The following is a 27,855-nucleotide window of genomic DNA, read 5'->3' on the forward strand; positions in this document are numbered from 1 at the left end:
AAGTCTTTACTATCACTTTTTATCCATTTAACACATCCTTGCTGAATAAAAATATTAATTTCTTAAAAAAAAAAAGAAGAAAGAAACTTTTGAATAGTTGTGTATATAACACAAAATTTCTATTTTGAATAAACACTGTTCTTTTTAACCTTTTATTTATCACGTCCCAAAAAACATTAAGCAGCATAACTGTTTTAAATATTAGAATGATTTCTGAAGGTAATGTAATGATGCTGAAAATTCCCCTTTGTTTCAGAGGAATACATTATATTTTAAAGTATATTATTTTAAATTGCAATAATATTTCACAAAATGACGTTTTTTCAGTATTTTTGATCAAATAAACGCAGCCTTGATGAAAGAAACTTCTTTAAAAAACATTAAAAAAAACGTACTGATCCCAAACTTTTGAACAGCAGTGTGTGTGTGTATATATAAGTTGCCCCCCCCCAATGTTCAAGACATGGTTACGGCTCTGGAACTGACCTGTACTCTTCACATTCGTTTCACAGCTCTACACTGAACACCTGAGCTCATGTATTGTTGTGTTTTACTCTCGGTGAATGAACTCTTGCTGTTGTTTGTGTGTTTCAGAGCACCAGGCCGCTCTCCTGCAGCTGAAGAGAGAGTGTAAAGAGGAGCTGGAGAAACTGCATGTAAGTGCTGTGTCTAAACAATCCTGCAGTACTGACAGAAAACACTAGAGGTCAGGAGAGACGGTCAGATCCAGCCCTGTGCGCTACTAATGAGGCAAAAACAAACAGCGCTTGCAGTTTTATTGATGCAGTATGAGCTGTTTCTGGGTTATAGATAGCTAAAACCGTTAAAAATTTAAATAAAATAAACTTTAACTGAAATTAAATGTGTATGTGTGTGTGTGTGTGTGTGTGTGTGTGTGTGAAAAGATTAATCGCGATTAATTGCATCCAAAATAACAGTTTGTGTTTACATAATATATGTGTGTGTACTGTGTTTATTGTGTTTATAAATACACACACATACAGTATATATTTTGAAAATATTTACATGTATATATTTATATTCATATAATTTAAATTATATATTTAATATACTGTATATGTGTGTGTGTATGTATGTATGTATACATATATATATATATATATATATATATATATATATATATATATATATATGTATAAACTTAAAGCTAATTTTATTTCAGCTAATTTCCAAGGCAACATTTCTAATTTTCAAAACTAAAACTGAAATCAAAATTAATCAAATCTATATAGATATATGTTAAAAATAAATAAAATAAATACAAATAATAATAATAATAATTTAACAAAAGTTCAAATGAAAACAGAAAATATAAAAAATAAAAACCAATTCAAAATATTAATAAAATTTAATCTGATATACAAAACAAACTAAAAGTAAATCTGGAATAATAATGTATTTAAAAAAAAAAGAAGATAGAAATTACTTAAACTTTAACAAAATTTAAAATTCAAACTTAAAAAAATATAAATATAAGAACCAATTCAAATATTAATAAAAATGATAACATTATTTCAGTAATACTAATAGATGAGTTCCTGTGGCTCAGTGGTAGAGCATTACATTAGCAGCGCAAAAGGTTGTGGGTTCAATTCCCAGGGAACACACATACTGATAAATATAAATGTATAGTCTGAATGCACTGTAAGTCGCTTTGGATAAAAGCGTCTGCTAAATGTAATACTAAACGAACGCCTCTGAATTGAGTAGATGTTTAAATGACAGACTAAAATGTGTTTCAGAGTAACATCACTGATGAATAGCTTACAGTAAGACCGGGACCATGCTTTGGGAAAACAGTAATTGTTGATTGTAAGGTAACGGCTATAAACTCATACAGCGTCCAGTTTTTCTCTTGCTGTCAGTTTAGCACTAAATGCAGATTTACTTTAAATCTTGATGATCTCAGATCCCAGCAGTCCGTTTGCTGTCTGGACAGTATGATGTTTAATTATTTTTGAAAGCACATAACACGGCGGACGGCCGCTATGGAAAATCAGTGACGTGGACGAGCGACTAGTTTACGAGCCGAACGTCACACGTGCTTTATGATCGACGCCGAGAGCCAAACTCTCGCTCTCAGGCTCAGCACTTTCATCATGACCACGATCTGACCTAACCAAGCCTTCATTCGACAATATATGAGCGCGTGGTCTGTTTTGCATTTTGAGACGAGTGTTAAACCTCCACAGACTGTAATCGTAAACGTATATATTGATTTTACACTGCAAAAATAAGATGTTTATGTTTGTTTTCTAAATAATGATGTATCAAAACATGTATCAGAATGAAGTGAATTTATGATTAAAACGAGAACAAATGTCTGCCAACGGGGTCAGAAAAATACACTTGATTTGAACGATTAACTTTTGATACACAACACCTCTTCTGTCGTTTTGCATCTGAAGTAAATGTATCTTGAAATAAAAATGTTTGACATTTGTGTTGGAAAACAAAACAAAAATACAGAGGATTGTATGTACAGCAGTGTTATTGATATTCTCTTATAGTTTTTATTAAAATTTTGGATTAGGTTTTGTTTTTATATTTTCCATTTTTGTTTTTTAATTTTGTTGTTTTTATTAGATTTGATTTTTGTAAAATTATTCCTTTATAGTTTTTATGAATATTTTGAATTAGTTTTATATTTTCAGTATTAATTGTTACTGTAATTTAAGTTGGTTAAGTAAATTTTAAGTTACAATTTGTTGTTGTTGTTGTTGCTGTTTATTTTTGTCTTTTTTTGTTTTGTTTTGTTTTTAATGTTTTTTTTTTTTATGAACATTTTCAATTAATTTTATTTTTTATTTTATGTTTTCATTTTAATTTAGTCAAAGTTTGAGTAATTTCTTTGTTTGTTTTTGTCATTTTTATTTGATTTATTTTTTAAATATACCATTATAATTTTTTTATTCATATTTTGAATTAGTTTTTATTTTTATATTTTTCATTTTTATTTTAATTTTAGTGAAAGTTTTTTTTTTGTTGTTGTTTTTATTAGATTTGATTTTTGTAAAATTATGCCTTTATAGTTTTTATGAATATTTTGAATTAGTTTTATATTTTCAGTATTAATTGTTACTGTAATTTAAGTTGGTTAAGTAAATTTTAAGTTACAATTTGTTGTTGTTGTTGTTGCTGTTTATTTTTGTCTTTTTTGTTTTGTTTTGTTTTTAATGTTTTTTTTTTATGAACATTTTCAATTAATTTTATTTTTTATTTTATGTTTTCATTTTAATTTAGTCAAAGTTTGAGTAATTTCTTTGTTTGTTTTGTCATTTTATTTGATTTATTTTTAAATATACCATTATAATTTTTTATTCATATTTTGAATTAGTTTTTATTTTTATATTTTTCATTTTATTTTAATTTTAGTGAAAGTTTTTTTTTTTTTTTTTTTTTTATTAGATTTGATTTTTGTAAAATTATGCCTTTATAGTTTTTATGAATATTTTGAATTAGTTTTATATTTTCAGTATTAATTGTTACTGTAATTTAAGTTGGTTAAGTAAATTTTAAGTTACAATTTGTTGTTGTTGTTGTTGCTGTTTATTTTTGTCTTTTTTTGTTTTGTTTTGTTTTTAATGTTTTTTTTTTTTATGAACATTTTCAATTAATTTTATTTTTTATTTTATGTTTTCATTTTAATTTAGTCAAAGTTTGAGTAATTTCTTTGTTTGTTTGTCATTTTATTTGATTTATTTTTAAATATACCATTATAATTTTTTATTCATATTTTGAATTAGTTTTTATTTTTATATTTTTCATTTTATTTTAATTTTAGTGAAAGTTTTTTTTTTTTGTTGTTGTTTTTATTAGATTTGATTTTTGTAAAATTATTCCTTTATAGTTTTTATGAATATTTTGAATTAGTTTTATATTTTCAGTATTAATTGTTACTGTAATTTAAGTTGGTTAAGTAAATTTTAAGTTACAATTTGTTGTTGTTGTTGTTGCTGTTTATTTTTGTCTTTTTTTGTTTTGTTTTGTTTTTAATGGTTTTTTTTTTTTTATGAACATTTTCAATGAATTTTATTTTTTATTTTATGTTTTCATTTTAATTTAGTCAAAGTTTGAGTAATTTCTTTGTTTGTTTGTCATTTTATTTGATTTATTTTTAAATATACCATTATAATTTTTTTATTCATATTTTGAATTAGTTTTTATTTTTATATTTTTCATTTTTATTTTAATTTTAGTGAAAGTTTTTTTTTTTTGTTGTTGTTTTTATTAGATTTGATTTTTGTAAAATTATGCCTTTATAGTTTTTATGAATATTTTGAATTAGTTTTATATTTTCAGTATTAATTGTTACTGTAATTTAAGTTGGTTAAGTAAATTTTAAGTTACAATTTTTGTTGTTGTTGCTGCTGTTTATTTTTGTCATTTTTATTTTTTTGTTTTATTGTTTTTATCTTTATTTTTATTAACATTTTCAATTAATTTTATTTTTATATTTTTCATTTTTATTTTAATTTTAGTCAAAGTTTTAGTAATTTTGTTTGTTTGTCATTTTTATTAGATTTATTTATTTATTTTTAATGTGCCTTTTTAATTATATATTTTATTTAATATTTTTCATTAATTTTACATCAATTTCAGTTTTAGATTTGTTTGTTTTTGTTATTTTTATTATATGTTTTGATACATTTCTATCTTGATTTATCTTGATTAAGGAAAGTTTAGATAAACAAGACTGAAATACTGAGGAAGACAGCGTTCAGTCATGTTCAGTCAGTCTGCCAGAGAAGACATGTCGTTTTCATAAGCGCGTTTGCTCGTAGCAGCAGGTTAATGTGTTTCTAGTGTTTAATGTGCTGACCTCTGACTGTAAACAGTGATATTGAATGTGAGGGCAGCGTGAAGGGAGCTGTGATGTTCTGATGGACTCCAGATGCTCCTGGCAGCTCCTCATAAGAAATAAGATGATGCTTTACTGCTGAACTCATCTGTAAATCTGCAGCTCAGGAAAACGCTGATATTTCTGACTGTACAAAGAGTCTGAATGTGATAGAATCAGACGGATTGCACGGGCTAACAAAAAACTGATATTCGTCCTCTGGATTTTTGGAGAAAGGACAAAAAACATGATTTTCTTCCTCAAATATCAAACATTTTTAAATCAAGATACATTTACGGAAGATGCAAAATAACATTTCAATAACAGAAAAAAATTATTTTTCAAAATCAAGTGAGTTTATGATTAAAACAAGAACAAATATCTGTATAGAACTTGTTAAAATAATGTTAAAATATTTTAACCCTCTTTTGACCCCCTTGGCAGATATTTGTTGTTATAAACTCAATTTGGATGCATTTCTCAGAAAACAACACTTCTTATCCAATGCAACTTTGCATCTAAAGTAAATGTATCTTGATTTGAAAATGTTGGATATTTGTATTGGAAAACAAGACAAAAAAGCCGAGGAAGAAAATCATGTTTTGCAGTGTTTCAGTGTCATTGATATACTGTAGTAGTTTTTGTTAATATTTTATATTAATATTTAATATAGTTTTTATTTTTATATTTTTAGTTTTTCATTTTAATTTTAAAGTTTTGGTAATTTTGATGCTTGTTTTTGTCTTTTTTTTTTTTTTTTCCCAATATGTCTTAATAGTTTTTTTTTAATTAGTTTTTAAAAATATTTATATTGTCTGTTTTCATTTTAATTTTATTTAAAGTTGTAGTATTTTTAAAAATATTTATTAGATTTTTTTAATTGTTCAGTTTTTTAAAATGTCTATATATACTTTTTAATATTTTTAATAATTTTTTATTTTTATATTTTTCATTTTATTTTCATTTTAGTTAATATTTTAGTAATTTTGATGTTTGATTTTGTTATTTTCCCCAAATATCTATATGGTTTTTATTCATTTCTATTATTTTATTACTATTATTTTATTATTCTTTATTTATTAATTATTAATATTATTATTTAAACTAAGTTAAACAAGTTAAACTGAACGAAAATGATAAATGTTTCCTTGGTAACTAGCTTAAAACAAAAGTGATTTATTTTAGTTTAGTTTTAGTTAACAGTTAGTTAGTTTAGTTAACCCTGATGTTTTTATTGTCCGTTGCATACTAATAGTAATTGCTTGTTGTTGTGTGTGTGACTCCAGGCGGATTTCGAGCTGCGGCTCTTCCGGGTTCGAGGCGAGCATGCGGAGATCGTGTCTCGTCTGGAGTCGCTCATCGGCGGGATGCAGCGGACGCAGGTGTATAACACCGTCCAGGAGCGCGGCGAGCTGCAGGACGTCTGCGTCTCCACCGAAGACGACCAGCCGCCCAAAAGCTTCCGCAACGTGTGCGTCCAGACCGACCGCGAGACCTTCATCAAAACCCCCGAGGGCAACGGGGCCAGACCAGCGCCGAGCTCCAGCCCGCCCAAAAAACTGGACCTGGACTCCATCAGCATGAGTCTGGGTGTGGGTCAAGGACCGCCTCCTCTACCTGGTAGCTCCGCCCCTCCTCCTGCTCCACCCTTACCTGGATTTGCACATGCTCTGCCCCCTCCTCCACCTCTCCCCGGAGCCCCGCCCCCTCCTCCACCCCTTCCCGGAGCCCCGCCCCCACCTCCTGGTCTTCCAGGAGCTCCACCTCCTCCTCCACCTCTCCCTGGAGCACCGCCCCCTCCCGGTCTACCAGGAGCTCCGCCTCCTCCACCACCTCTCCCTGGAGCCCCGCCCCCTCCTCCACCCCCTCCCGGTCTACCAGGAGCTCCGCCCCCTCCTCCACCCATGCCGGGCTTTGGCGCTCCTCCTCCGCCTCCTGCTTTCGGTGGGTTTGGATTCGGACAGGCGACGGAGAAAGCGCCGCGTAAACCGGCCGTGGAACCGGCCTGCCCCATGAAACCGCTCTACTGGAGCCGCATCCAGATTCAGGACAACAAGTAAGTCTCCACATTTTAACCTGAAAACGATCGTTCTGTCATCATTTACTCCCCTCATGTCATTCAAGCCTGTATGACTTCTTCTGTCCACTTCTCAGTTATTATAGTTAACTAAAACTAAAAATGAAACGCTTAACGTGGCTTAATGCGTTAAAACAGTGTTTTTGAAAATACCAAAACTCAATGAACCGCATCTCTGTACATACTATGAGTTACAGTATTAACAGTGTTAATTGAGTGTGACGTTTTTAAAAACACTGTTGCAATGCATTAAGCCACAGTTTAGCGGTTTTCTATGGGAGGAAATCGCTTAACGTGTAATTAAATGCGTTCTTATTCTGGTCTCATCTGGCAGCAGGAGCAGATTTGGTAGCACTGGGGGTGGTGTTGGGGTATTAAAAATAAAGATAGTTTAATCATAAAATTACTATTGTTTTGCCTTAATAAGTGCAGTTACTAATAATATTATGTGTTTATTTCTTGGTAATGCACATTTGACAGTAAAGCACTGAGCTCGAGTTGGTAACATGGTAACGTGCAAAATGTAATTTCATATGGAAACTTTATATTATTGAATTTCTACTTTTATTAAATGAGTAGCATTTTTCTTCTATAGGACTATACAGAACTGACCGACAACTTCTGTGGATATAAATGGATTGCTTTTTTTGTGTGATTCAGTTGCAAATTGAAACATTAGTTAGAAAAGTAGACTTTTCTTACTTCATACACAAAAATTGCAAAATTTGATTTATTGATTACTTGATATTTTATAATAGTGATTTTATAGTTTCAAAATATAAAGCAAAATGAATGACTAATCAGCCAATACGTCCTCCTCTGCTGCCATCTATTGGTTATAGCGGTGATTTGATGTATTTTTTAATTTTACATAAGTGTTTGTAAGAACACAAAGATTATTTTGCTCATCCCATTAAAATAACATTTAATTTGGATCATTTTTAGAGATATAAAATAGCTGTTTGGAAGTGCTTGAATTTCTCTCTCGAAAGTGAAAGGAATAATGTACAACATTTGACTATTTCTGCCACAACACCATGGTTATAGTCAGCGTTACTACTTCTGGTTTTCTACGCGCTGTTTGGTGTTTATATCAGAGAATTCTGTGCAGAATTTGAATGCTTCTCACTAGATCTGAATCGTTGAATGCCAGTGCGGCCGCTCACAAAATTTAGTCGCACTGGCAGAAAAAAACGACTATTTAGTCGCAGTCTGGAGCCATGGATTGTATTGATTTTGACACTGTAAAGCGCCTCCAGCTGTTTGGACGTGTCACTCATCATGTAAAACGCTTGAGCTGAATCCCTGCTGCAGTGCTGTGTGTTCCAGTGTTTATATGTGCTGCCGGCAGCAGCTTTATGGCTGTGTGCTTCTATTAGCGGGATTACAGAAGGATGTTCAGTGATTCCTCACCCTTACACTAACTCACGGCACGCGCCAGTAAACGGTACAGTAGTGCTGTTAAACTACATGATTACAGCATAACCAGTGTGTTTTATGAAATATTTTATAGCATGATAGATTTAAAGAAGTGCTGTCAATTGATAAAAAAAAAATCACGATTAATTCCACCTAACATTAAAGTTTTTAAATATACTTTTATATTGCAATAATTTCACATTCAATTTCCAAATTAATGTAGGAACAACATAAAGACAGTATATTTGTTTAATGGAATGTTTTTTTTTTTTATGACTGAAGGCGAGTATCAAGATGTCTCTTGGAAATTATTTTTTCCCCTAATATTTAACCATTCATATATATATATATATATATAGCCATTCATCATTACAGTATAAATGAGAGCTATCAATTTGAACATTTATTAGACTTTAAAAAATAACAACTTCTAATTTAAGTGAACTTAAAAAAATCTTCACATAAACCCATTATAATAAATGTCATATTTATCTACCTGTGCCCTTCAGCAAGTAGGAAATTGAATAAAGTTATCAAACACTAAATTCTAAATTAAATATAGATGAATCCTTAAAGCTACAAAAGTTATTGATTTCCTTTTTTCTTTTGTTCTTTGATGAACAGAGATCACAGCAGCTGGTTATTAGGTTATTTGGCTGCTGTTACTTTAAGAGCTGCCGCTGCTGAACGTGACGCGGGTCTGACACGCATGCTCGTAGTTTAATTTGTGCTTTAATATGAAATGATACAGGCGCTACGAGCACAGTATAAGCAAGAGAGTAAGGCGAAGTAGAGTACGCATCTGAAAAGTCTCTGTTTGATGTGATCGTGAAGACGTTCTGTGTCTAAATAAACGCAATTCTTGTCAAGAAAAAAGAGACAGAAGCAGCTGTTGTGAGAGGGGTGGCCAACCCTAGCCTAGAATATATTTTATCTTGTTGTATGTTACATATTATATATGTAGTTGAAATAAAATATTTAAGTTTTTTATACTTTTATATTTTTCAGTTCATGTTTATTTTGATTCAAGTAACAAAGGTTTTAGGTATGAGTTTAGTTATTTTAATACTTAAAATAAACAAAATTGATAATGAAAAATATCACCTTGGCAAGAGGCTGAAATCAAAGAAGTTTAAATTATTTTATATTTTTATTATATTAATTATTTTTAATAATTAATGTTTATTTTGTTTCAAGTAATGAAAATGTTTTTATGGATTTAGTTAACAGTAATAACCCTGCTTTGAGCTGATATAAGCCAATATTGTTTTAGTTTAATTGAGATTAATATTTTGAATCAGTTGTTATTTTTCTATTTTCTATTTTCACTCTAATTTTAGTTAACGTTGTAGTAATTTTGACTATAGTTCTTATTCATTTTTATTTCAGTTTTAGAAATTTTAGAACATTAAGTTAAACTAAATTAAAATGCTAACTGAAATAAAAATATATTTTATTCAAGTTAACATTCATAATTAATGTTAACATTTATTAATTATAGTTTTAGTTTTAGTTAACCATAATAACCCTGATATAAATTGCACACTAGGGTAAAGTGTCTGGATAATTTCGAGGTAAATATGACAAAAGTCCTCAGTATTCTCACATTTGTGTCCTGTTCTCAGATTTGAGATTTCAATATGATCTGAGCTGCTCCAGATACATTTTATAGCTCAAGATCACAACTATTGACTCTTTTGCATCTGTTTTTATTTCTCAGAAGGACTTTTAGTAGAAACATCTGAGTTAAAACATTAGAGTATCAACTTAAAATCATCCTAATGTAGATTTTATTGACCAGGTGACCTTAATGACCCTCCTAATCTCTGTCTCTGATGGACGGCGGTCAGATATGTATGTCAAAGCCTGTGGTCCTTCAACACAAACAGAAGCTGCTGGGAAACGGATCATCTGTATTGTCTGAAATGAGTTTTTCCTCAGGATAAAGGAGTGGAAACTGCGATAGTGAAGGCAGGCTGGAGTGTCGTTAAAGACTCGCTCGTGCGCCATCGTCCTGTTTGTGTTGCTCGTGTTTCTCAGCAACGGCAAACCAAATAATTCTCATCCACGAACGCTGTACTGCAGACTGAATCAGCCAAATTCCCCACTCCAGTCTCCAGCTCCAGTCTTCAACCGTGTAAATAAACGCTGAACATGAAATGAGCCTTAAACTACAGCTGACACTGTTCCTCCGTCAGTGTTATTTTAAAGGGATCATGAACTGAGAAACCAAAATTCCCTTGATCTTGACATATAAGAAAGAGGTCAATGTACTATAAAAACATCCTGCAAGTTTCAGAACTCAGTACTTTGTTGTTAGTCTAAAAACAGCTTATATTGAAGGCAGTCTGCCAAAATGGCAGCTTGTGGAATGTTCTACTCTATGATGTATAAGCACCGCCTCCGCAGAAGAAGATCAATGCCTGCTTCTACATCACTGCCTGTTTAAAGCTGGTCGCACACTGGACGAGAGGCGCTGCGCCACGTCACGCCACGTCTTTACATTGTTTTGAATCGTTGCTAGGAGACGCGTGTGCGTATGCTCATAGAAAACAATGTGTTCGAATTTTAAAGACACAGCGCTGCACTTCTCGTCCAGTGTGCAACCAGCTTAACCCCACCCACCGATTCTACATCACTGCCTGTTTAGCCCCACCCACCGATTCTACATCACTGCCTGTTTAGCCCCACCCACCGATTCTACATTACTGCCTGTTTAGCCCCACACACCGATTCTACATCACTGCCTGTTTAGCCCCACCCACCGATTCTACAGCGCTGTCTGTTTAGCCCCACCCACCGATTCTACGGCTCTGTTTGTTTAGCCCCTCCCACTGATTCTACATCACTGCCTGTTTAGCCCCACCCACCGATTCTACATCACTGCCTGTTTAGCCCCACCCACCGATGCTACGGCTCTGTTTGTTTAGCCCCACCCACCGATTCTACGGCTCTGTTTGTTTAGCCCCTCCCACCGATTCTACAGGGCTGCCTATTTAGCCCTGCCCACTGATTCTACAGCGCTGCCTGTTTAGCCCCTCCCACCGATTCTACAGGGCTGCCTATTTAGCCCCACCCACCGATTCTACAGCGCTGCCTGTTTAGCCCCACCCACCGATGCTACGGCTCTGTTTGTTTAGCCCCACCCACCGATTCTACGGCTCTGTTTGTTTAGCCCCTCCCACCGATTCTACAGGGCTGCCTATTTAGCCCTGCCCACTGATTCTACAGCGCTGCCTGTTTAGCCCCTCCCACCGATTCTACAGGGCTGCCTATTTAGCCCCACCCACCGATTCTACAGCGCTGCCTGTTTAGCCCCACCCACCGATTCTACAGCGCTGCCTGTTTAGCCCCACCCACCGATGCTACGGCTCTGTTTGTTTAGCCCCACCCACCAATTCTACGGCTCTGTTTGTTTAGCCCCACCCACCGATGCTACGGCTCTGTTTGTTTAGCCCCTCCCACCGATTCTACAGGGCTGCCTATTTAGCCCCACTAAGAGGGGTTAAAAACAGCACAGAAAATAGCTTATTACTGGTTTTTGATGTAAAAATCTTGATAATGTTATAAGTGGACCTCAGAGATCAGTACAAAATAAAAAACAGAGGCAGTTCATGACCCCGTTAAGAGTGTTTGTCTGATATGACACACTGACTGTATGTATGTATATGTGTGTGTGTGTGTGTGTTTTACAGTAATAACACGCTCTGGAGTTCTCTGGAAGAGCCTGATATCATAAACACCAAAGAGTTTGAGGATCTGTTCTCCAAAGCCACGGTCCAGGCCAAGAAGAAGCCGCTGTCAGACACGTACGAGAAGAAGAACAAAGCCAAGAAGGTACGAGAAATCATCAGCTCTGAGTCGCTGAGCAGAGGAATGATTTTTCAATTTCATAAAACACTTTTTGCAAAACACAGAACACACAATTCTCTAAGTAACACACACAAATCTATCAGGAAGTATCTTGATTTCCTTTTTCAAGCACAAGCAATCAAAAAGCCACAGTAATTCATCACTAACTCCTCACATGTGCTTCACTGAACACCAACCAATCAATAAACACACATCTACACAACTATGCTTGATGTGTAATACTGTATTCACAACCACAAATGCTTACAGTAAAAAAAAGTTGGGTCATGTTTCATGTTTACTGTGAATTTTTTAACATCTTTCTGCCAATAACTTTCAATCTTGTAAAGAAATGTACACAGGAGCTCATGAAAGAAGAGCTTTGGGTTTTGAATAACTGTGTGCATATGATTTATCCACAAATATAATATTATGGCAAAGGTGCTTGCAGCGTAAGACAAAAGTTTGCTTTGTGATATTTTGAATGCAGTGCTTCATTTTGCAAGAGATGTGAGGCATTTTGCATTTTGTGTGTGAAGTTCTTGGATTTGTGTGTGAAGTTAAAAAAAAAAAAAAAAGAGGCAAAGTTTTGAAAATGTGTGTAAGCTGTCCGAGAAAAAAAAAATTGTAATTAAAAGAAGTCACATGGTTTTTCCACTAGAGGGGGTTTGAGTCACATTCTGAGTCTCACTGCCAGACCTTAATGTTCGTTGGATGAATCCTCCGTTAACGGCGGTGTGTTGTACTTCAGCATTGCTCTTTGAGGAGCATAATGAGCTCGTTTGAGCCGTTATTCCCATCATTCCCTCTGTGCTCTAGTGTTCAGTGGGGTTTTGATCCCACTCCAGATCAGCACAGATCGGCTCACCTGAGGTTTAAAAGACAATATGTGACCCTGGACCACAAAAGCAGTCATGAGGGTCAATTTTTTAAAATCGATATGAATACATAATCTTTCCATTGATGTATGGTTTGTTAGGATCGGACAATATTTGGCTGAGATACAACTATTTGAAAATCTGGAATCTGAGGCTGCAAAAAAATCAAAATATTGAGAAAAAGTTCTTAGCAATGCATATTACTAATCAAAAATGAACTTTTTATATATTTACGGTAGGAAATTCACAAAATATCTTCATGGAACTTGATCTTTACTTAATGATTTTTGGCATAAAAGAAAAATCAATAATTTTGACCCATACAATATATATACCCATAACAAACCTGGGCTACTTATGACTGGTTTTGTGGTCCAGGGTCATATATATACTGTATATATATATATATATATATATATGTGTGTGTTTGTATATATATATATATATATATATATATATATATATATGCATGTGTGTGTATATAGAATATGCATATAAGCCAAGTCAGAAAGTCAGCTTTATTTCTGAAGCGCTTTATACAATATAGATACACTGTAACAGAAATGCAAGAGGGTAAAAATAATTTCTTTCCCAAAACACTGATGTCAAAACAAATGATGTCTAAGTGTTTTCACACATGATGTCTGTAGGTCATCAGTGAGTGTGGCATTTAAATGGCAGTGTTTCCCAAATTAAATATAAGAGCTGGTCGTTTTGAGTGATGTGTGTATAGAGAACTGTGTTTAGAGTTTTGCAAAATGTTTGTTTTACAATAGCAAACTGAGTGGTTTTGCAGACTTGGTCTGAAGGTTAGGTATACGGGTGAATGGTTTCACTAAATGGGCCTCAAGTATCACTTTTAGTCTAAGCAATTAAAAAAAAACTGTAAAAGACAAGAATATTACTGATTTAACTGCGCTGACGCTGTCAGATGAGAACAAAACTTGATCTGAATAATGACGCTGTTGTCTTCTGTAGAGCTGCTTTATTGAAGAAACTGAGTTTGTTTCATAGTCGATGAATTTGGCAGCTTTGAGACTGTAGTCTGAAATCCTGAGGTGTTTTCTGATGAGGCAGAAATGTCTCGGTCAGCAGCGAGTGATTGTGCAGGTCAGCACTGGTCTGGCGTCTTAACTGGCAACTTAAACATTCAGCCTGGACCCAAAGTGCTCCAGACACTCCTGATCAATCAGACGGGGCTCCACGACTCCTGTGTGTGTGTGTGTGTGTGTGTGTGTGTGTGTATCTGAAAGTGTCACAATGCAAACAGGTTTTCTGTAAGGGTTAGGTTTGGGTTAGAGAATAGAAAATATTGTTCGGTCAGTATAAAAGTAATAGAAGTCTATGGAAAGTCCCCACAATCCACAGAAACAAAAGTGTGTGTGTGTGTGTGTGTGTGTGTGTGTGTGTGTGTGTGTGTGGTCACTCCTGCTACATCAGCATGTGAATCAGTTGTTGTTCCTGTCGGGTCTTTATTAGTCAGTTTGAACACACTGTGAGAGTTTTAATTGTGCACTCTCTGCATCACCTAAGTTCCTGAACCAAAATCAGCTCTTACAAACTGTGCTTTTTATTTATTTATTTAGTTTGAATATCTTCAGTTATCAGAGTGAAATTCATAGCTTATTGCTCATTTATAGCTATGTTTCCATCCAAGGTTTCGAGTTAAACTTGTGTGAAAAGTTAGAATATTGCATAAAACATTTGCAAATAAAGCACTATTTCCATCCCATGTGTTCAAAAGAACAAAATCACCACTTCTTGGGAAAATGGCACAAAAAAAAAAAAAATTCAATTAAATGATAATGAATAAAATCATACAAATCAAATTAAAATAAATAAATTAATAAATAATTTTAAAATGAAAAATGAGCAATGAGCAAAATAAAACCAATACTAATAATTAATTAAATAATTATAATAGCAAATTTAAATAAATAATTTTAAAATAAAACAATCCAAATAAATATTTAATTATTATTATTATTATTTTTTGACATTTTATTCTTTTATTTTATTTCATTTTATTTTATTCTTTTATTTCATTTATAAAGTAAAAACTATATATACTAAATATTTAAAAATGATATAGACAAATTTTTAAAAATAATACAAATGACAAAAACAAAACAAAATTACTAAAGCTTTGATTAAAATTAAAACAGAAAATATAAAAATTAAAATGTATTTCTCAGTGATATTAAAGTAACACTACTGTTAACACAAATATGATTTATTTGTATTTTTGAATATATTTTGGATGAATTAGGATTTTCTGAGCATGTAACCAGCATTTAGTCCCCATCACTGCATTTTTGATTGTGATTTAGGTGAAATCACAATAATATCATTTATATTTTATTTTTTTTAAATAATTACTTATATTTATAAATATATTTATTATATTTATATTGTATTCAATTTTTATATTTATTTATTTTGGCTTGTAATACATTTTAATATATCTCCTTTAGTGAATGTGAATAGATGCTGGAGCTCTCTGGTTTTGGCAGGACAATGTAATTTCTGAAAGAACGGCTAAACACAAGCGACACAGATGCAGATCCATCATTTATGTGTGTTTACTCGTTCTGAATCAGCCTTCTGAGAAACCGGCCTCCAGGAAAAACCAGGCCAGACTGGAGTCGATGTCCTGACAGTGCAATAGAGCGAGCGCGAGCGAGATCGATAGAGCTGCTGTCTCACATGAAGCGTCTCGTCTGATCGCCAGCGCAGACGTGTTTCAGTTCACGCGAGTAACGATGCCTCTGTAATGATCAGCACACAAGTCTAGCAAATTTTATTCAACATGAACGTGAATATGAATCAGTCCATTTAAGAAATATCATATATGCATATATATGTATGTATATATTTTTTTAATTTTGGGTTTTAAATTTTGCATACTGGAAAAAAAACATTGTGCAGAACTACTTCCTTCTGCCACAGATTTAAATCTAAAGTTGACAGTTTAACAGCTGAGCCCAAGCATCTGTTACTAATTCCAAAACGTCACTTTAGAACTAGTAACGAAGGAACGTTGAGTTCACATCTGAGCAAGCATGTACAGAATGACGCGTTCGGTGTGTGATAGAGTAAACAGTAATAGCCTCCCCCGGGTCCTAACGCCTGTTCGGTAATGAGTTTTAATCTGTAGGGGGCGCTGTTGGCCTACTTCTAATTAAATTAAAAGTAAAATAGCCTACACAAGTAACATTTAGACTGTGTTTCTGATTACATAAAGCAGTAATTGATGTCATAAAATAATGAGTATGTTTTGATTTAAAGGTCAGAAGCTACAGCTTACATGAAAAAAAAATCACAAACATGACACTTGTAAATTAAATAATTTTATATATATACTGATTTATTAATTAATGTGTAATATTTTTTATACAAATCATAAGCTCTATAAGATTTTCAGAATTTTTAGACCATCTACAAATGTTAAATCTTAAAATAAAATGTTAGGGTTAACACTGCATCTTTCTGGGGAAAAATGCAGTGATTGATATATAGTTATTTTCAAAGCTTCAATGTACTGTTAAAAACCATTATGGTTTATTTAATTCTAACAAATAAGTTCTTGTTAAAAACTAATCAAAATTAAAAATATTTTGCTTATAATTTCTGCACAGGAGAGACTTGGTGTTGTTTCCAAACAAAATGGAAATATATCGGTATCGGCCAAAATGATTTGAAAAATATCGGCATATCGGATATCGGCAAAAATCCAATATCGTGCATCCTTAATATATATATATATATATATATATATGTATGTATGTATATATATGTTTTGTTTTTGTTTTTGTTTTTGAAATATTGTAAATATGTAAAATAATATTGTATTGTAAATATATAAATATATATATATATATATATATATATATATATATACATACAGTATATTAATTTGTGAAATATTGTAAATATATAAAAATAAAGACATATTAAACTAATAAAAACTAATTTAAAAATACTAAAAATTGAAAGCAGAATGAAATTGAAAAGAGATGATATAAAAATTTAATAACATTTATATATATATCAAAATGAATTTTAAAATATTAATTAAAAACTATAATAATAATAATACATGCAATTATTCATATTTTATTTTCAAATACAGTATGTTTTGAATGAATTAGGATTAATGATGTTCTGTGTAGTCTCTGTTTAGCTGAAATCACTGATTATTTATTAAAATATTATGTATATTTTATTTATATCACTTATTATAAAAGTATGTGTTTAGAAATATTTATTTATATGTATTATTTATTTTATACATTTTTGTAAATATAATTTTTTTTACAAATGTATATTTATTGATTATTTTTATAAATATAAGTGAACATTTATTTTTAGTTGATTTTACCCTCCGGGTCCGAGTCTGTTGGTAGAGGCGAGGGAATCTGTGAGTGTTTGGGAAAGCGTGTGTAAGTGTGTTTTGATCTGTGCACGGATTATGGAAATGAAGTGGTTGTGTTTTTGTGTCGGACACATGTAGATGATACAGAAACCGTGTTTGGAAAGGCGTCTATCAGCAGCGCAGCTCTCCTCAGAACACAATCAGCGGATGTCAAACTCTGCGGCTAATTTGTGTCATGTGTTGAGATGCATCCGCTGCACGGATCCGCGGCGCCTTTCCTCGCTCTGATTATCATATCAAAGCGCGGCGGGATGACATGAGGGGCGGAGCCTCTGTCATCTCCATCTGCTTTAATGACTAACAGGTGCTATCAGAAGAACATGAGTCCCAATATCTGAACATGTTAGACGTCAGAATAATAGTCTTTTCTCTGTCCTGTCTGCTGTGTGCTCTGGTGTGTCACTCTTTTCTTTCTTTATTTTTAATTTTTTTTTTTTTTTTTTTTTATTATTATTATTTTTAATTTAATTTAATTTAATTTAATTTAATTTAATTTAATTTAATTTAATTTAATTTAATTTAATTTAATTTAATTTAATTTAATTTAATTTAATTTTTTCTGTCCTGTCTACTGTGTGTTCTGGGATCATGTTTCTTGACTTAATTATTATTATTTATTTATTTTATTGTTTTATTTATTTATATATATTTTTTTTCTGCTGCATGTTCTGGTGTGTCGCTCATTTCTTTATTTTATTTTATTTTATCTTATCTTATCTTATCTTATCTTATCTTATCTTATCTTATCTTATCTTATCTTATCTTATCTTCCCTGTCCTTTCTACTGTGTGTTCTGGTGTGTTGCTCGTTTCTTTATTTTATTTTATTTTATTTTTTTATTTTATTTTTTATTATTATCTCTTCCCTGTCCATTCTGCTGCGTGTTCTGGTGTGTTGCTGGTTTCTTGACTTTTTAATTTTAGTTTTTATCTTTTCTCTATCCTACCTGCTCTATGTTCTGGTGTGTCTCTCGTCTCCTGACGTCTCTGTGAAGTATGTAAACATCACACCGTCAGATGAATCATTATTAATATGCAGCTTGAAGAGTAATGATGCTTTTTAAACAAACTGACATTTTAATTGTTTCTAACTTTAAGTCTTTAACGCTGTGTTTATTGGCGTGTATTCTGGGAAGCGTTTGACGGCCGGCTGTACATCGAAGTATTCTGTGTTTGTAATTCCAGAATTCATGAACTTCTCCTCATGGAACAGAGTAACAATGATGTTTACTGCAGCGGCTGCTCGCTGTGCTTTAGAAACCTGATGTGTTTAATTATGTTGAGTTATTAAATGTGTTATATGTTGATTCATACTGACTCCAGGACAGCGGCAGGTACTGAATGTTCAGAAATAAACTTCTCACCATTTGCCATTTATATTCCTCCTAACAGGAGAGATTATGATGCGTGAATCAGATCTAGAATATTTCCTTCATAAAACACTCACTCTAAGAAACGTGTCAGGAACATATTAAATATAAAAAGCTATTTTTCAATTCGAGAAATAAAATATTTAAATTTTGAATTTAATATTTCTTAAATGTGTGTGTATGGAGGGCCAAATTACTCAAAATTATATCATTAAATAAATGGTGAAATATATAAATAAATTGTTAAATACATAATTAAATACATAAATAAGTGCATAAAAAATAAATAATATTTATTCATTCATTCTTTCATTCATTCATGACGTGCCGACAACCATAACCCTGAAAATGAAATGTGGAAGAAATAAATAAATAATAGATGAATGAATGAATAAATAATAAATTATATATATCATACACATTTACATATCATACAATATGTAACTGTGAATGACATTTCTTTAATTTACATATAGAAATATATTTATCATATACAAAACAAGAAAATATAAAATTTACATTAGTTAGAAAAATATTTTATATAAAATATTTCTTAAATATTTTAAACATATTATGTAAACAAGAAAAATGTATACATATATACTTTAAATATATGAAATAATAAATAACATTTATAAAATATAATATAATAATTAATATAAATAAATATTTTAAATAAAAATATTTCGTTTTAATATATAGATTTGAAATAAATGTACACTTACACACCCACACAAACACATTTTACAAAAGAAAATTCTTAGATTTATAACAAAATATATTTTTAATATATATATATATATATTACATTTATTTTAAATATATAACAAAACAGTTCTTAAATTTGCATATATATATATATATATATATATATATATATATATATATATATATATATCTTATTATTATTATTTCATATTTAATATTTTTATTATTGTAATATTCAGTATTTATTAATAAGCTTGTGAAGTGGTACGAGAGACCTGTATGAAATCACTGGTTCTGCAGTGGTTGGGTTTGGTTGGCGGTCGTTCATTAGCGCGTCTCTGTGTGTGTGTGTGTGTGTGTCTCTGCTCACATTAATAATGAAGGCTCTCTTCACCTGCTGTAATGCAATACTCACATCTGAAGGCCGTCGCGCTGGTTCCCACTGAACGCCGCAGTAGCTCAACACCGCGTTAATCCTAATGAAGAAGAGCGGACATTAAGTTTTAGAGCGGCTCTTTAGCGTGCCAAAACTCTCGTGGCCTTTATGAGGGAATTCAGTCATTAGTAATTGTGACCATGTGTAGGTACAAATAAAAATCCTGTGAATTTATAGTTTGTTATAAAATCTCATCCAGAGCTCAACGATGGTCTTTTATGGAGCCACTTTCTGCGGCTTTTTCTTCTTCTCACCGCGAGCTGCTAATTGTGACAATATCGCACGAGAACCGAAGAAATGCTTGCTCTGATGCAACGTGACAAAAACACAACGCTCGAGTGCTTTCACAAAACATCGTCATGTAGTTACACTGGAGACTGATGGGGAAATTATATCAGAAAGAATTAATTTAATTGATTGTGAACAAGACACTGATGATGATGATTGTGTTTTATATTTATGTATTTTACATGAATTGCATCACCAAGGCTGCATTTCTTTGATCAAAAATTCTGTAAAACAGTGAAATATTATTGCAGTTTAAAACAGCTGTTTTCTATGTGAATATCTATTAAACTGTAATTTATTTCTGTGATGCAGCTGTATTTTCAGCATCATTACTGCAGTCTTCAGTGTCACATGATCTTCAGAAATCATTCTAATATGCTGATTTGCTGCTCGAGAAACATTTCTGATTATTATCAATGTTGAACACAGTTGTGCTGCACAATATTTTTGTGGAAACTGTGATGCATTTTATTTTTCAGGATTCACAGATGAATAGAAAGTTCAAAAGAGCAGCAGTTATTTGAAATAGAATCTTTTGTAACATTATAAATGCATCTGCTGTTACTTTTGATCAATTGAATGTGTCTGTGATGAATAAAGTATTAATTTCTTCTCTCTTCTCTTGTAGATCATCAAGCTGCTGGATGGCAAACGCTCTCAGGCCGTGGGAATATTAATATCCAGCCTCCACCTGGAGATGAAGGACATTCAGCAGGGTACTTAATTTAATTTATGTTTCCTGATAGCTAACAAAAATTGAGCTCTAAACCTCTCTTTTCTTTACTCAAAGCTGATATAGACAAGTAGGCGACATGGAAACTTCTGTTCATCCCTGAAAATAACGCTTTTTTAGAATATATTGAATTTCCTTTTTTTTCTGGCATAGTAGACATGGTAATTTTGGTGGGTAAATACCATATTTACACATGCAAATGGAAGAAATATAAACCCTCTTTTACTGTATTTCATAAATTGTGTGACAATATTTCAAACTTTGCTTAGAAATACTTCAAAGTACAACCCCAGTTCCAGAAAAAAAGTTGGGAAGTCAAGATTAAAATCAAGAACCTGTGATTTGTTAGTTCTCTTTAAATTTTATTTAATTGACAGAAGTACAAAGAAAATATTTCCAATGTTTTTGCTGATTATTAATTGCTGAAATTAAATGCATTTTCTAAATATAAACAAATTTAGATTTTGATGGCTGCAACACACTCCAATTAAGTTGGGACAGAGGCAAAATAAAACAGAATATCAAAATTAAACTGTTTTGAAATGGTAATAGGCCATGTTTGGGTACAAAAGGATCATCTCAGTCTGTACAAGCAAAAAAATTACAAGCATCACTTTGTGCCAAATAAATCAAAAATCACATTTCTCAATGCAAAATCGCAAAGAATTAAGGTTTTTCACCAACTACCACACGTAATATTGTGAAAAGATTCAAAGAATCCAGAGAAATCACGGTACATGTAGGGCAAGGCAGGAAACCTCAGGTGAATGTGTTTGACCTTTGACCCCTCAGATAGCATTGCATAAGAAACCATCATGCTAAATATAGACACATGGGCTCAGGAGTACTTCAGAAAACCGCTGTCACTTAACACAGTCTGCTGCTGCATCAAGAAATGCAACTTGAATATCTGTTACTCTTGGAGAAAGCTATACATCAATTCTATGCAGCGATGCTGCGGGGTTCTCTGGACCAGAGTCATCTCAGATAGTCAGAGACACAGTGAAAATGTGCGCTGTGCTCAGATGAGTCCACATTTCAACTTGTTTCTTGGGAAAATGGATGTTGAGTTCTGAGTCCCAAAGATCAGAGGACCATCCAGACTTCTCATTATTACTCGCATACAAAATAAAAGTTTTTGTTTGCATAATATATGTGTGTGTTCTGTATGTATTTATTTTGTATATATAAATACACACACATAGAGTATATATTTTGAAAATATTTACATGCATTTACATGTCTATATTTATATTCATATAATTTATATTATGAATAAATATTTAATATATTCATATATATTATTTATATATATTTAATATATAAACATAACATATTTGTCTGAAATATATAAATGCATGTGTGTGTATTTATATATACATAATAAATATACACAGTACACACGCATATTATGCAAACAAAAACTTTTATTTTGGATGCGATTAGTCGCGATTAATCGTTTGATAGCACTAATATATATATATATATATATATAAAATAATATTTTGATTATTATTTAAAATTTGGTGGGATTTTATGATACTATGCAATATTTTGTCAATTTTTATGAGCTGTTTTTTTTACCACAGAAGTCACCAAGTATCATCTCATTCCAATGAAGTATGAAAGTACAATTTTTGGTTAACAAATATTTAGGTTTGCAAATTAAAGAAAAAAGACCTTTCTGAATGAAAAGAGATTTGAAAGGAGCAATAAAAAAATGTGTATATGTTTTGTTTTCTCAAAAATATTTTTTATTAATGAATAAATTAAAATAAATCTACTATTAATATTTGTAACATAAACAAAATAATGAAAAATATAATAATAAATTAATATAATCAGAGACCCCATGAGATGAGTCTGGAGTGAGAAAAACACTGCTGCATACAAACACAACCTGACCGTCCGTACACAGTCACATGATCAATCACACCCATTTACTCGCGTTTGATTGGTCGCTCGAAATAGAGCACAATCTGACATATTTCTGCTTCATAAGCTGTTTATTTCTTGCATAAGCTGCTTAGACTAGGCTTAAAAGTTAGTCATTTGATTGTTTTATTTAACACAGGTCATAACTTACATAAAAATCGTAAACTGGTCTGAATCTGAGAAGTAAGACTAGTTAGTCAGATTAGTTAATAAGACACAGTCTTAACATAGTTAATGCAACTGAAAAAAACCCCCAGAAATAACAGAAAGAAGCATTTCAAACACAAAACTTGTCATGTGAAATTAAATTGAAATGTGTTTTTTTTGCAGTTGTGACTGTAGTAAACGGACAGATCTGGTGTTTATAATGAGGATGTGTCTCATGAAGTCTTTATATTGCAGCTGTTCTGACGGTGGATCATTCTGTGGTGGATCTGGAGACCATTGAAGCTTTATATGAGAACGTGAGTACTCAGACCAAACCCGAACCTTCACCAGATTAACACCTGATTTTGACCTCATTCTTCACTCTTGGTTTATTTTCTGCAGTCGGTGTTTTAACAGCACCAGCTGTTTGCCTTCATTACTTCATTAAACGTGTAACTGTGTGTGTGTAATTAACTCTAAGCATGATCTGATGATTTGATCAGCTTGTTAGTCGTTCCAGAGTTTGTTTACATTATATACTGTATTGTGTATTTCCTGTTTAAGACTTCATATCTGTGTGTTAGGTGCGTACTAAACTAAAACTGGTCTTAAAGGGATAGTTCACCCGAAAATAAAAATTCTGTCATCATTTGTTGAGTTTCTTTCTTCTGTTTCTGGTCCCCATTGACTTCCATAGTATGGGAAAAAAAATACAGTTGAAGTCAGTGAGGACCATCAAAAGATCCTCATCATCTATAAATGATGAATTATGAGTGTAATATTGCACAAAGCGAGTGATTTGAAGCCCAGCTCTCATTATAATCATGCAAAGGCTGCATTTTATGGTCCTGCAATGAGTAGTTTTACTTCTAATGGTTTTGTTGTGAATGTTGACAGAGAGCTCAGCCTGACGAACTGGAGAAGATCAAGAAACATTACGAGACGTCTAAAGAAGACGAGGTGAAACTTCTGGATAAACCGGAACAGTACGTCATTGAGTCGCTCTGATCATTCACTGAATAACTCGTGGCTTTCTGTCAGAGATAATAATGGCAATTATTCAACATTCATTTATAACACAGTCCTGCATCTGCATTCTGTTGATTTGCAAAAAAAGGCAAAGACATTTGATGAAGCTGAGTTCAGAAATATCAATAAAAACTTTCCTTTTTTTTTCTTCTAAATATTAATATATCAAATTCTATATATGTATCAGATTTAAAATAACAAAAGCCGTGAAATGTCAAAAACTTCCATTTTTGAACTTACAATCAGCAAAGGACTGGAAACATATGGTCAAATACTCAAATAATAAGCAAAATAAGCTTTTTTTTTTAAACAAAATTAGCATTTTCTTCTGTCTCTGGCCATAATTTTTACCTTGAAATCAGGATCTAAGTGTGGAAATGGGCTGAGAATTGATCAAATAGACAGGATTCAGGTGTTTATGTTGTTTTTTTGCTGATTAATGAGTATTGCAAGACTTCTTAACTGCAAAAATGCTACAAAATGCATTGTATTTTGCGAGAAAGTAAAAACAGATATTATTTTTGGAATCAGTGGTTTAAAATGAGCAAGAAACAAGTATTGGATTTTATTCAGCAAATATAATGCAGGGCAGTGTTATTATAACAATATTTGAATTTATGATTTGCTGAAATCATCATCTTCTGGTTCATATTCCACGTACGACTAGTTATAGTAGAGTTCCAGGTTAAACATGGGTTAAACTCTGTCTGGATCTGTCAATTAGCACGAAACAATTTTGACTTCAAACCATCAGCTCATAAAAACTAAGGTTTTGAAAATATCGCCACAAGATGTAAACTTTATATATAGTGTTAATATGAGACTTTAAGAGCCTCATGTGAAGCCAAAAATCCTGGTAACCTTCACACACAAATTTACTGTACGATTTACTTTAAAACTATATTCACTCAGTAATTGATAGTAATTTTCACAAATAATTACAAAAAAACAGCAAGTAACATTGAATTGAATTAACATTAACATTGAACATGCAATTTAGAAGTAAAAGGACTGAAATAGTATTTTCTTTGTTAACAGGGTTAACTAAAACTAAGACGAAAAAATGTTACTTGAAATAAAATAAATATTAACTGAAAGAAAATATAATAAAAAAACTTAAACCTATTTTATTTCAGCACCTTTTCTCATTTTTGCTTAGTTTAATTTGATGTACTAAATTAACAAAAATTTAAACTGAAATAAAAATTAATAAATAAACATTTAAAAACAATTAAAAATTACATTAATTATTACAAAAATTATTAAATTATAAAAATTACCAAAAAAAACCCTGAAAATTTGCTAAAACTTGAACTAAAATTAACATGAAAGCAGAAAATCTAAAAAAATAAAATCTACAAACACTGAGTGTAAAACATATTCCAGTAATCTTTGTTTTATTTTTTCGAAATGATTATACTTTGTTTAACTTGGAAAAATATTTTTTTTAGTTTACCAGACAAGAGCTGACATCAGTAACACAACATCAGACATTCAGTCGTTCCTCAAAAGGATGATTAAACGCTTTACAACTCTAAACAAACACATTATTATTATCATTATTATTATAATAAATGCTTCTGCTTTCTAACCCTGCAGAATGTCAGGCGTGTAAGTGTGCTAATGTGGTTTGTTTTTATGAACCGAAGGGTGAGAGATGAACTCTCACATGCTGCACAAACATCTAAAGCCTTCCTGTAAAACCATTAACCGCTTTCTTCAGAATCAGCCAGCTGTGTGCGACCTTTGACCCTCGCTGTAGTGAGTCAGCGTGTATGCTAATCAAACAGGAAGCCAGCGATCCTCTGTGACTCGTGCCGCTAATATTCAGCTTAATCACACTTAAGTACACTTACTTGCATCCAGATTGGTGTGTTCGTGTGAAGATGTGTTGCTCACCGCTTTGATCTCTTCATCTTCCCGCGCAGATTCCTGTACGAACTCTCCCAGATTCCCGACTTCGCCCGGCGCGCGCACTGCATCATATTCCAGTCTGTGTTCGTGGACTCCATATCATCCGTCCATCAGAAGGTGGAGATCATCTCTGCTGTGTCCAAGGTACTATAAACATCCGAAACGACTCTTCTGCTTTTCTGCTTTTCAGATTTTTTTGGCCATTTCTTCTATTATTGCTAACCCTAGTGAAAAACAAATATACTTAAATGCATTTGTAATACATTTGGGTCAATATCACTGTAGGGTGCCTTTTGGTGTCCTGTACATAAATAACTCATTTGCCATGATAACATAACATAAAAATGACTATGAAAGGGTGTGTTATATTAGGCTAAGTTTTTATATTCATAACAAAAGCGTTACTTGGCTCTTTAGATACATTTTCTAGATTTTATTTAGTTTTGAGTAAGAGGATGCGTGTTATTTTGCTTTGTCCCGTGCACTGCTCATTAAATTTGAATTATAGTAGAATATTGTCAAATCATAAAATTAAAAAAAAATTAAAAATTATTAATATTAATATTTTGTTAAATAGCAGATTAATCAATTTGAGTGTATTGATCATTTGGTAATAAAACTATATTTTTATTTAATAAATAAGAAAAGTTTGTCCATGTCCCTTGAATGGTTGTCCACCCTGTCGTATTGGGACTCCGCCCCTTTAAGAAAAGGCCGTCCCCTTTAGTGACATCAGGACAACAGATTTTGGCGGGAATTTCAACGGCTGAGGTGAATAAGTTGGTGACTTTTCAACTGACAAATTTTCTTCGTCTGAGTTTGCGTACTTGCTTAACATGTCCACCCTGTCGGCATAAAATATGCCAGAAGTGATTAGAGTACAGTATTTTCAAAATATGTAAGTTTAAATATACCAAATTCTCTTCAACAACCAGACTAACTATTTAGCTAGTCACAGTTTGTTGTAAGCTAATATGCTAATCGAAGCTCAAAATGTCCACCCCGTTGTCCTCTTAGACTCGATGGAGTGGACACAAACATGACAGGGTGGACATAGCATTCATTTGTTGTCAATATTGCTAAAAACTAAGGAAAGGGACATCATACCTTTCAGAAAATATAATTTTCATCTTAATTTTGCAATGAAAACATTTAACAGTAATATGACAGGGTGGACATATCATATGGTTTATGCTTCGAATAATGGCCCATAATTATCTAAAAAAAAAAAATAGCAGCTAATATGTTTCTATAGTACTTGAGTGTCTACTGTTTATGACATGACATAAAGCGAACGGGAAATTAAAAGTATTGTGTATTGAGTATTATGAGGGTTGAACGGCACTCTACGGTGACATTTATTTCATGCTAAGTATACTACAAATACATTTTCATATTTATGTACTTAATAAAATGCCCATCAAATGCACTTTTAGTATACTAAACCTGTGTACTTAAAGGGATAGTTCACCCAAAAATGAAAATTCTGTCATTAATTAGTAATTACTCACCCTCATGTCGTTCCAAACCCGTAAGACTCAAACACAGAACGCAGTGCAGTATGCAGCACACTAGTGTTGTAGTCTGAATGTACGTGTCTTTCCAGGGTTTTCTTGAGAACGACAGCGTGAAGGACGTGATCGGCGTCATCTTGGCCTTCGGGAACTATATGAACGGTGGAAACCGGACCAGAGGTCAGGCGGACGGATTCGGACTGGACATACTGCCTAAATTAAAAGATGTCAAGAGCAGGGTATGAAAATAACACTCATAA

The 27,855-nt window shown here is 32.3% G+C and overlaps 1 protein-coding gene across 2 annotated transcripts in view; it reads left to right on the plus strand.

The window, feature by feature from the left end:
• LOC131523431 (formin-1) overlaps nucleotides 1-27,855 on the plus strand; it is an 83,459-nt gene that overhangs the window by 28,744 nt on the left and 26,860 nt on the right. For both annotated transcript variants that reach the window (XM_058749813.1, XM_058749812.1), the window contains exons 4-11: nucleotides 595-656; nucleotides 6,148-6,917; nucleotides 12,053-12,194; nucleotides 20,952-21,039; nucleotides 23,394-23,455; nucleotides 24,036-24,124; nucleotides 26,096-26,225; nucleotides 27,688-27,834. In XM_058749813.1, the coding sequence (XP_058605796.1) occupies nucleotides 595-656; nucleotides 6,148-6,917; nucleotides 12,053-12,194; nucleotides 20,952-21,039; nucleotides 23,394-23,455; nucleotides 24,036-24,124; nucleotides 26,096-26,225; nucleotides 27,688-27,834 (1,490 nt within the window). The remainder of the gene's footprint in view (nucleotides 1-594; nucleotides 657-6,147; nucleotides 6,918-12,052; nucleotides 12,195-20,951; nucleotides 21,040-23,393; nucleotides 23,456-24,035; nucleotides 24,125-26,095; nucleotides 26,226-27,687; nucleotides 27,835-27,855) is intronic.

This window comes from Onychostoma macrolepis, chromosome 17 (assembly GCF_012432095.1).
Source record: "Onychostoma macrolepis isolate SWU-2019 chromosome 17, ASM1243209v1, whole genome shotgun sequence".
NCBI lineage: Eukaryota > Metazoa > Chordata > Actinopteri > Cypriniformes > Cyprinidae > Onychostoma > Onychostoma macrolepis.